Genomic DNA, 12,267 nt, shown 5'->3' with positions numbered 1-12,267 from the left:
CCATACATGCCCCTCTGTCCCCCTTCACACCTCCATACATGCCTCTCTGTTCCCCTTCACACCTCCATACATGCCTCTCTGTTCCCCTTCACACCTCCATACATGCCTCTCTGTTCCCCTTCACACCTCCATACATGCCTCTCTGTTCCCCTTCACACCTCCATACATGCCTCTCTGTCCCCCTTCACACCTCCATACATGCCTCTCTGTTCCCCTTCACACCTCCATACATGCCTCTCTGTTCCCCTTCACACCTCCATACATGCCCCTCTGTTCCCCTTCACACCTCCATACATGCCTCTCTGTTCCCCTTCACACCTCCATACATGCCTCTCTGTTCCCCTTCACACCTCCATACATGCCTCTCTGTCTCCCTTCACACCTCCATACATGCCTCTCTGTCCCCCTTCACACCTCCATACATGCCTCTCTGTTCCCCTTCACACCTCCATACATGCCTCTCTGTCTCCCTTCACACCTCCATACATGCCTCTCTGTCCCCCTTCACACCTCCATACATGCCTCTCTGTTCCCCTTCACACCTCCATACATGCCTCTCTGTTCCCCTTCACACCTCCTACATGCCTCTCTGTTCCCCTCTCCTTTCCATCTTTTTCTCCCCCTCTATCTTACAGAAGCTTATAGAAATGTTTTTAGTGCCTTAGGGATTTACCCTGACTCCAAACAGGTAGTTACAGTGCTGGAGAAAACATTGTAGTGGTCGGTTACATCTTTCACCCTCTCTCTCTCTCTCTCTCTCTCTCTCTCTCTCTCTCTCTCTCTCTCAGTTCAATTCAATTTCAATTCAAAGGGCTTTATTGTAATGGGAAATATATGTTTACATTGCCATAGCAAGTGAAATAGATAACAAGCAAAAGTGAAGTAAACATTACACTCACAAAAGTTCCAAAGGAATATTCTGTCTTTATCTCCCTCTCTCTGTCTCCGCTCACACATGCTCCATCCGTCAGACCAGGCTCAATGAGACATGTGCCAAATGTGCTGTGTGAATGTGGAATGTGTGAAATGTGAATGTCACCTTTTCACACACTCACACACGCATGCACGCAGGCACACACGTGTGGAAAAACACACGCAGACACACACAGTGGGTTTGAGTTTGGTTGGCAGAGCGAGCAGGTAGCACTAATTAGACAGAGTTATACTGTATGGGCATTCATAAAAACGGTTGGTTCAACTTCAGAGCTAAAAATATATTTTTGAAAATATTGTCTGCTAAATGGAAGAACTTTCAAACCTCTCTCTCTGTGTACCCTGCCTGACCATCTCTGTCTCCATCTCACTCTCTCTATCTGTCTATGTCCATGTCTCCGTCTGTCTGTATGTCTATGTCTCCGTCTGTCTGTCTGTCTGTCTCCGTCTGTCTGTCTGTCTGTCTGTCTGTCTGTCTGTCTGTCTGTCTCCGCCTGTATGTCTGTCTCCGACTGTCTGTCTCTGCCTGTATGTCTGTCTGTCTGTCTCCGTCTGTCTGTCTGTCTGTCTGTCTCCGTCTGTCTGTCTCTGCCTGTATGTCTGTCTGTCTGTCTCCGTCTGTCTGTCTGTCTGTCTGTCTCCGTCTGTCTGTCTCTGCCTGTATGTCTGTCTGTCTCCGTCTGTCTGTCTCTGCCTGTATGTCTGTCTGTCTGTCTCCGTCTGTCTGTCTGTCTCCGTCTGTCTGTCTGTCTGTCTCCGTCTGTCTGTCTCTGCCTGTATGTCTGTCTGTCTGTCTGTCTCCGTCTGTCTGTCTGTCTCCGTCTGTCTGTCTCCGTCTGTCTGTCTGTCTCCGTCTGTCTGTCTCTGCCTGTATGTCTGTCTGTCTGTCTGTCTCCGTCTGTCTGTCTGTCTGTCTCCGTCTGTCTGTCTGTCTGTCTCCGTCTGTCTGTCTGTCTGTCTGTCTGTCTGTCTGTCTGTCTCTGTCTGTCTGTCTGCCTGTCTCCGTCTGTCTGTCTCTGCCTGTATGTCTGTCTGTCTGTCTCCGTCTGTCTGTCTGTCTGTCTCCGTCTGTCTGTCTATCCGTCTATCTGTCTGTCTGTATATTTCTTTCCACCACTTCTCTCTTTTCATCTTTCTCTCTCAATTCAATATACTTTATTGACAGGGAATGTTAAACACTTACATTGTCAAAGTAACCATATAACCATGATGGTCCAATAAGACAGGAACATTTTAGTTTCTTACCTTTATTTAACTAGGAAAGTCAGTTAAGAACAATGTATTATTTTCTATGACAGCCTAGGAACAGTGGGTTAACTGCCTTGTTCAGGGTCAGAACGACAGATTTTTACCTTTTCAGATCGGGGATTCGATCTTGCAACCTTTCGGTTACTAGTCCACCACTCTAACCACTAGGCTACCTGCCACCCCTACTAGGCTGTTAGTAATAAAGCAATAATAATGATAATGTTAATAGTGGTAACATTATGTTAATAGTGGTAATAATATTAACAGCAATTACAAATACTTATGATAATAATTCTAAGAAAAACATTAATACTGGTATTATTTGTAACCATTCTCTCTTACACGCATGCACACACACACACGCACGCACGCACGCACGCACACACACACACACATACACAACAACAAATGCAACAACAGAGCTATCTGCCTGCCTCCCTGGAAAAAATGCATGGCTCAACCTTTTGTGTGTGAGCTTCCTGTCTTACGACATGTTGTACTGTGAACCAACTAAGCAAGCAGCGTTAAAGTGGAGCAGTCGGCTGTATGCTACACCGCTCAGCTCGCTCCGTATTGTCAAATACTTTACTTACATACCAATCAGTAACACATTATTCAGCTGAGCCAGGATGATTCAGTCGCTGACACACACTGTGGGTGCCGTGCACTTCTAGAACCTCTGATCAGTATTCTGTTCTGGAACACGTGGGAACAGAACATTACCATTATAGACTGGTGTTGTCCTCTAGCTGTCCACCTATACTTCAGCTCTCCCACACAACAAACTATCAGAACCCCTACTACTCACTTATGTTAGGAGTTGTATTGCCTTTTTGTGACCTTGTCCAGTCGATTTGAAAGTCAAATGAACTTTCAGTCCATATTAATCATTATCGTTTTGCAGAGGGTGGCATGTCCAAAACACTTTCTTTGTAGCCTATACTGTGAAAGTCAAATCCAGAATCTGGCTTCTCTTGAACTCCTGAAGCTCCCATATCATCAATCTGTCCACTCAATCTCCATATAACCCCCCTTTCAGCCGTTTAGCCTTTATAGCACCATAAAGGACATGCAACAATACAGGTGAATGCTTTGTCCCACAATAGCATATCTTGCGAAAACAACCTATTAAATGTTAATAGAGCCGACAACACCTCATTGCACACACTGATACAGCCATTACTCACCGACCTGCTCTACACACAGTTGTGTAGCTGCTTGACTTGCATTGAGGGTTCTCTCCTTGAGTCATAGTCAATTCAGGTTGCCACCATTCGACTTGCACACATCTTTCTATTTACACAATAGACAATCAAGGCCAAGGGGGTTGTTGGGTTTAGGGCCAGTTCTAGCCTTTTGGGGGCCCTAAGCAATACTTGGTTGCTGGAGAGAAAAAATATACGTTTTAATTTACATTTCATGCAATTCTACACATTTTGCCATTGGGCAGAGAGGAAAAAGTTTTACTGCCAATTTCCTGCAATTCCTCCCATTTTGCCATGATGTGAAGAGATATTTTTTCAGTTTTAAAGAAAATATTCTGCAATTCTACACATTTTGTCGATGACTTATGCCATGTTAATGATATCTGAATGAGAGTGACAAAATGATAAAATCAATGGGGGCCCCATGGAGTTCAGGGCCCCTGGGCACGTTCCCTGCGTGACCGGGCGGTATTCGACCATGATTACTAAGTGATTACCATGATTAACTTTAGATAGCTGGCTAGAAAAATTTACCAATAAAAAAATGTGTTCGCTGACTGTCAGTGACTGACATAACAAGAGAAAAATTGTTGATGCACAAATTTCTAATTTGCACCTTGTTTATTCAATTATTCTAACTGGGGGGGGGGGGGGGGGGGGGGGGGGGGGGGGGGGGGGGGGGGGTTGGGGGGCCGTTTATGTCTCTTATGCCTGGAGCCGGCCCTAGTTGGGTTTTACCTCAGCACATGTCACTAGTGCTATACAGAAACCCAACCTTAAATTACAAACAACAAGCAATGCAGATGTAGAAGCATGGTGGCTAGGAAAAACTCCCTAGAAAGGCAGGGACCTAGGAGGAAACCTTGAGAGGAACCAGCCTCTAAGAGTACATGGCCATGAAGGCCTTGAAGATGTTCAAACGTTCATAGATGACCAGCAGGGTCAAATAATAATCACGGTGGTTGTAGATGGTGCAACAGGTCAGGTGGCTATATCAGTTGGCTTTTCATTGCCGAGCATTCAGAGGTCGAGACAGCAGGTGGGGTAGAGACAGAGAGAGAGAGAGAGAGAGTCGAAAACAGCAGGTCCGGGACAAGGTAGCATGTCCGGTGAACAGGTCAGTTTGAGGCAGTGCGTGAGATGGGGTTGTGAGCAGGTGAGTCTGGGAAGGGGTGATGCTGTGGATGTTTGTGTGTGTCCGTATGTTGTCGTTTGTACAGTTGAAGTTGGAAGTTTACATACACCTTAGCCAAATACATTTAAACTCAGTTTTTCACAATTCCTGACATTTAATCATTGTAAAAATTCTCTGTCTTAGGTCAGTTAGGATCACCACTTTATTTTAAGACTGTGAAATGTCAGAATAATAGTAAAGAGAATGATTTATTTCAGCTTTTATTTCTTTCATCACATTCCCAGTGGGTCAGAAGTTTACATACACTCAATTAGTATTTGGTAGCATTGCCTTTAAATTGTTTAACTTGGGTCAAACGTTTTGGGTAGCCTTCCACAAGCTTCCCACAATAAGTTGGGTGAATTTTGGCCCATTCCTCCTGACAGAGCTGGGGTAACTGAGTCAGGTTTGTAGGCCTCCTTGCTTGCACACGCTTTTTCCGTTCTGCCCACAAATTCTTTATAGGATTGAGGTCAGGGCTTTGTGATGGTCACTCCAATACCTTGACTTTGTTGTCCTTAAGCCATTTTGCCACAACTTTGGAAGTTTGCTTGGGGTCATTGTCCATTTGGAAGACCCATTTGCGACCAAGCTTTAACTTCCTGACTGATGTCTTGAGCTGTTGCTTCAATATGTCCACATAATTTCCCCTCCTCATGATGCTATCTATTTTGTGAAGTGCACCAGTCCCTCCTGCAGCAAAGCACCCCCACGACATGATGCTGCCACCCCCGTGGTTCACGGTTGGGATGGTGTTCTTCGGCTTGCAAGCCTCCCCCTTTTTCCTCCAAACATAACGATGGTCATTATGGCCAAACAGTTCTATTTTTGTTTCATCACACCAGAGGACATTTCTCCAAAAGTACGATCTTTGTCCCAATGTGCAGTTGCAAACCGCAGTCTGGCTTTTTCATGGCGGTTTTGGAGCAGTGGCTTCTTGCTTGCTGAGCGGCCTTTCAGGTTATGTCGATATAGGACTCGTTTTACTGTGGATATAGATACTTTTGTACCTGTTTCCTCCAGCATCTTCACAAGGTCCTTTGCTGTTGTTCTGGGATTGACTTGCACTTTTCGCACCATAGTACGCTCATCTCTAGGAGACAGAACGCATCTCCTTCCTGAGCGGTATGACGGCTGCGTGGTCCCATGATGTTTATACTTGCGTACTATTGTTTGTACAGATGAACGTGGTACCTTCAGGCGTTTGGAAATTGCTCCCAAGGATGAACCAGACTTGTGGAGGTCTACAATTGTTTTTATGAGGTCTTGATTGATTTTTTGATTTTCCCATGATGTCAAGCAAAGAGGCACTGAGTTTGAAGGTAGGCCTTGAAATACATCCACAGGTACACCTCCAATTGACTCAAATTATGTCAATTGGGCTATCAGAAGCTTCTAAAGCCATGACATCATTTTCTGGAATTTTCCAAGCTGTTTAAAGGCACAGTCAACTTAGTGTATGTAAACTTCTGACCCACTGGAATTGTGACACAGTGAATTATAAGTAAAATGATTTGTCTGTAAACAATTGTTGGAAAAATGACTTGTGTCATGTACAAAGTAGACATCCTAACCGACATGCCAAAACTATAGTTTGTTAACAATACATTTTTGGAGTGGTTGAAAAAGGAGTTTTAATGACTCCAACCTTCCGTCTTCAACTGTATGTGCATGTTTTGTCATGTTAAAAAAAAGTTACACATTTTTTTTTATAGGATCCAATCGGTTACTTTTGATTTCCAATAGAAAAAAAGTAGTCCAATAGGATTCTGATAAAGGTGACACAAAATCCTATAGGACTGCAAGATTCCTATAACATCCAATATGATTACTTTTTATTTCCAATAATATAAAAGTAGTCCAATAGGATTCCAGTAGGATTCTGATAAAGGTGACCCAAAATCCTATAGGATTCTATTGGAAAAATCTCTAAACCTATAAGATCTTGGACTTGGGCATCATATCCACACAGTTCCAAATGTACACTGAACATAAATATAAATGCAAGTTGTAAAGTGTTGGTCCCATGTTTCATGAGATTAAATAAAAGATGCCAGAAATGTTTCATATGCACAAAAAATGTATTTCTCTAAAATGTGGTGCACAAATTTGTTTACATCCCTGTTAGTGAAAATTCCTCCTTTCCCATGATAATCAATCTACCCGACAGGGTGATTAAATAGCATGATAATTACACAGGTACACCTTGTGCTGGGGACAATAACAGGCCACTCTAAAATGTGCAGTTTTGTCACACAACACAATGTTGTCTCAAGTTTTGAAGGAGCGTGCAACAAGCATGCTAACTGCAGGAATGTCCACCAGAGCTGTTGCCAGAGAATAGAATGTTAATTTCTCTACCAATGTTGTTTTAAAGAATTTCCTTATATGAACTGTAACTCAGTAAAATCGTTGAAATTGGTGCATGCTGCATTTATATTTTTGTTCAGTATAACTGAATCATCAGAACAAGAAACACCCTTTGATACGAAACGATCATTCGTTTTCCTGATGGAAGCTCAGTATGCACAAACAAGAAAGCAATTTGAACATCTGCCTTTTCCACTGATTGAAATATGTATACCAATACCGTAGAGTGTGCCAAGAGGGAAATGAGAGGAATCATCTGGGTGTTTGACATAAAAGACTTACTAAAGAATTTACTACCTACTTACTTAATAACAAACATCCATTTATAAGGATGGTCATCAACATAAATATAAAATGTAATGATTGAAGATTTTCAAGATTATTTTCCTTATTAGATGAACGATATGAAAAGCCATCAAAGCCATTTTAGATTTTGTCTGCGTCTGTCTACTATTAATACTTTGAGTGTATATCTGGATAATTATCAGGGTTCATAAATGTATTAATCAACATCAAAAGAGTTTTGGTTAGTGTGGCAGAACACACACAACACACACACACACAACACACACACACACACACACACACACACACACACACACACACACACACACACACACACACACACACACACACACACACACACACACACACACACACACACACACACACACACACACACACACACACACACCAAGGTGAGTCCACACACCAAGGTGAGTCTATATCTTCTCCCTGCCTCTCTTGGCTCTCACCTTTCTGTCAGTGCATGGTCATCCTATTCACCCGTGTGAAATGGTTGGTGATAACCACATCCTACAAAAACCACAAAACAGGGCTTAGGGGTGTACATGAAAAGAACAGAAAGGTCCACACGCTATATGCTCTTTATACCACCTTATTTATTTAACTAAGCAAGTCACTTAAGAACAAATTCTTATTTACAATGACAGCCTGCTCCGGCCAAACCCGGACGATGCTGGGCCAATTGTGCACCGCCCTATGGGACTCCCAGTTACAGCCGGATGTGATATTGTAATGAATACTCAGGGAGAAAAGGGTGTAGATTCACGCGCAGGGAACGGCAGGTGTTTATTTCGCCTTCAGCAGAAGGCAGGAATCGTGGTCACAGGCAGGCAATGGTCATACACAGGTAGGCAAACAGGCAGGTGAATCAGAACTAGGACTGAAGGCTATAACTGGTTCTCACAAACGAGCTAGGAAAAGGCTTAGTAGAGTCAAAACAAACAATACCTCACAAAGGCACAAACAGAATGAACTGAACTAAATAAGGAGCTGATGAGACCAGGTGAGTAATTAACACAGGTGAAATCAATGAACAAAAATGAAAGACAGAGCTACATTCAAGAACACAATGAACAGAACACAAGGTTGACTAAGAAAATAAATACAGAACCTTACAGTACCCCCCCCTCCCCAAGGGAGGCTCCTGACGACCCAACGGCACCAGAGGGTGGAGCAGGCGGGCTGGGAAGAAGAGGCGGCCGCCTACCTCGGGGGCGAGGTCCGACAGGCTGGTTCGACAAGGTCGTGGACTGAGACGACATTCTGCATCGGTCAGTTCGGGGGTTGACCCCGAGGTCAGGGAGCGGGACGATCCAGACAGTTACGGGGGAATGCCTGAATCATCTCTGGGTCGAGGATGTCGGGGGTCCAGGACCGGTCTTCAGGCCCATAACCTTCCCTGTCCACTAGATAGTGGATGCGGCCTCTCAGGCATTTGGAATCAAGGATGGCCTGAATGGTGTAGGCAGGTTCCCCTCCGACGTCCCACGGTGGGGGCGCACTGCGGGTTCAAACTGGAGGATGAAGAGGACTGGAGGATGAAGAGGACTGGAGAATGAAGAGGACTGTAGGTGGCCGGTTTTAACAGACACATGGAAGGACGAGGAGATTTGATACTGATGGGGTAACTGGAGGCGGTACGTGACAGGGTTGATGTGATTGGTTATCTTGAAGAGACCAATGAAGCAAAGACAGAACTTTTTGCAGGGGAGGCGGAGCCGGATGTCTCTGGTAGAGAGCCACACAAGCTGTCCGGGGTGAAAGAGTGGCGTAGGTCGGCGGCGTCTGTCGGCAAAGTGTTTCTGGGTATTACAGGCTTCCTGCAGATGCCGGTGAGCGGTCTCCCATACCCGCTCACTACGCCGAAACCAGTCATCGACAGCTGGGACAGTACCAGGCTTCGCCTCCCAGGGAAACATGGGGGGTTGGTAACCAAGTACACACTGAAATGGAGTAAGGCGGAAAGATGAATGCATAAGTGAGTTCTGAGCGTATTCGGCCCAGGCCATATACCGACTCCAGTCATGTGGAGAGGCAGAACATTGTTGGCGGAGGTACTTCCCTATTCCTTGGTTCAGGCGTTCCGTCTGCCCATTGCTCTGGGGTTGGTACCCGGAGGAGAGGCTGAGGGCGACCCCCAGTCAGTCACAGAAGGCTCGCCACACCCGGGAGACAAACTGGAGCCTGCGGTCATACCTCCTTATACCACCTCATACCACGTCATACCACCTTATACCACCTCATATCACCTCATAGCACATTATACCACCTTATACCACCTTATAGCACCCCATACCACCTTATACCACCTTATAGCACCTCATACCACCTCATAGCACCTCATACGGCAGGTAGCCTAGTGGTTAGAGCATTGGACTAGTAACCGAAAGGTTGCAAGATTGAATCCCTGAGCTGACAAGGTAAAAATCTGTCGTTCTGCCCCTGAACAAGACAGTTAACCCACTGTTCCTAGGCCGTCATTGAGAATAAGAATTTGTTCTTAACTGAATTGCCTAGTTAAATAAAGGTACATTTTTTTTATAAATACCACCTTATAGCACCTTATAGCCGGGGCAGCAGTGGTTAGAACATTGGGCCAGTAACCGAAAGGTTAGATCGAATCCCCGAGCTGACAAGGTAAAAATCAGTTGTTCTGCCCCTGAACAAGGCAGTTAACCCACTGTTCTTAGGCCGTCATAGTAAATAACAATTTGTTCTTAACTGACTTGCCTAGTTAAATAAATGTAAAAAAAAAATTATTACCTTATACCACCTTGAAGCACCTTGTACCACCTTTAACCTCCTTAATGACAACGTTTCAATCCAGAGTATCATCAGGTCAAACATTGTCATCAAATGTGATATACAGAGCATGTAGTGTGCTGGCCTTTCTGTACTTAACTAAAAGTCTAAGCTGTTTGATAACAATGTTCGTTTTTAGGCCAACCGTTCGGACAATACAGGCGTTTTTGTGAGAAGATTTTTGGGACGTCTTAAGGTCTGACAAACACCGCTGTAAATTGGCCACCTTCCACCACAGATGTGGAAGGCTGAAATAGGCAGATGTGGCGGATTGAGACGCAGCCCATGCAAAAAAAAACATCTCTAGCTTTTTTATTATGTTACTTAGATTGACGCATGGGTGCGTCACTAGACTCTTACGGATGAAGGAGCATATAGCGTGCTGGCCTTTCTGTCCTTGTCACAAAAGGAGAGAGACTCATTTTCCATCAACATCAAAATGGATCATACTGATGATAAGCTGATCTATACACAGTCACGTTTCAGGACCTCCCATAGGAATCTCTACAACACATAGCCACTCACCTTGGATGGGACAGTTCTAAAATGAATGAACTAACTGAGATAAGTATATCAGGAGTGTTGACATAAAGGCTAGCTGGCGACATTTACATACCATGACTCTGTTTATTTTCGAGAGACACACATCTGAATGTCGAGGCTAGCAGGTTTACCATAAAGCTTTTAGTATAATCTTATCTCATCATGTCTGTCAGTATGCAAAGTCTGTTTATGAAATGCATCCACACACACACACACACCTTACTGAATATAAATTGTTGTAAACTGCCGTGCTCAGACAAACAGACAGCTGCGGTAACATCTGAGGATTCCGTTACTAGACAAAGTGAAAGGTAGCTAAACACAGAGGTGAGATAAAAGGTGAAGGACTGTACTTACTTTTGCTTGTGATCCTCTTCATTGATGTTTCACAAAGGTGTCCAAATCCGCACCAAAATTCACATCTTTGTCCCTTTGATTCAACAGTGAAGTCCATGCATGTCCATTGTCTCTGTGTTTGTGTGAGGGATCATTGAATCAGTTTGTCTGTTTAAGCTAATATAGATCAAGAGACCAGTGTTAGAACTGTATGTCTCAAATGTTGTGTGATCTAAATGTGTTCAGAGCTTGTAGGGTGTTATAGGCTGTAGTTAAATATGTGTCAATATGTCTGTACTGTATTTGCCTTGTGGTTAATGGCATTTGGCTGCTGTGTAGTTCACAACAGTCTGAGAGTAATCCATTAGTTGCCAGGCTCCGTGTGTGTCCCTCTCTCCTCTGCTACCTCTGAGAGACTCTACTCACTGACTGGACTGAATTTAAGCTCCGTCTGCTATTACCATCCCTCCTTCACTCTTCTCCCTCCCTCTCCTCCTCCCATTTTCCCCTCCTCCTGGGTCAAACTAGCTGTCCTCTAGGATGGGAGGAGGAGCTAACATCCAGAGGGGAGGGGAGACCATGTTTTTATACATACCAATGAAGTATATGAGAGAGAAAGAGGCTGTACATAGACTGTACACTGTACATAGCCATAATATGACATTTGACATGTCTCTATTCCTTTTAAACTTTTGTGATTGTAATGTTTACTGTTCATTTTGTATTGTTTATTTCACTTTTGTTTATGATCTATTTCACTTGCTTAGGCAATGTAAACATATGTTTCCCATGCCAATAAAGCCCTTTGAATTGGATTTTGAGAGAGAGAGAGAGACACCCCATTGCAATAGGCTAGATATACTATACTGTATGCAACCTATACGGTTGTTGATGTTGTTGTTGTTGATGCTGTTGTTGTTGGAGAGAGAGACAGAGAGAGAGAGAGAGAGAGAGACAGAGACAGAGACAGAGAGAGAGAGAGAGAGAGAGAGAGAGAGAGAGAGAGAGAGAGAGAGAGAGACAGAGAGAGAGAGAGAGAGAGAGAGAGAGAGAGAGAGAGAGACAGAGAGAGAGCGAGACAGAGAGAGAGAGAGAGAGAGAGAGAGCGAGACAGAGAGAGAGAGAGAGAGAGAGAGAGAGAGAGAGAGAGAGAGAGAGAGAGAGAGACAGAGACAGAGACAGAGAGAGAGAGAGAGAGAGAGAGAGAGAGAGAGAGAGAGCGAGACAGAGAGAGTACATATACAATACTGTTTAAGGTGTTGCTATGCGTTTACTGCGTCACTGACAATTTACTCCTGTCCTTATTATTAGCTTGTTGCTTTCACGCTGTCTCATCACTTAATCCCCCCC

General features: G+C 44.2%; 1 protein-coding gene across 1 annotated transcript in view; it reads right to left on the bottom strand.

Moving 5' to 3' along the window:
- The window catches only part of LOC115165478 (vasopressin V2 receptor-like), a 62,287-nt gene extending 50,959 nt beyond the window's left edge, over nucleotides 1-11,328 (bottom strand). The window contains exon 1 of the mRNA XM_029718637.1: nucleotides 10,939-11,328. Within this exon, the coding sequence (XP_029574497.1) occupies nucleotides 10,939-11,035 (97 nt within the window). The 5' untranslated portion in view covers nucleotides 11,036-11,328. The remainder of the gene's footprint in view (nucleotides 1-10,938) is intronic.
- Between the last annotated feature and the right edge of the window lie 939 nt (nucleotides 11,329-12,267).

The sequence above is a fragment of the Salmo trutta genome, chromosome 28 (genome assembly GCF_901001165.1).
Source record: "Salmo trutta chromosome 28, fSalTru1.1, whole genome shotgun sequence".
NCBI lineage: Eukaryota > Metazoa > Chordata > Actinopteri > Salmoniformes > Salmonidae > Salmo > Salmo trutta.
Note: the sequence above shows the minus strand (reverse complement) of the source record. Positions and strands in the feature narration are given on the sequence as shown.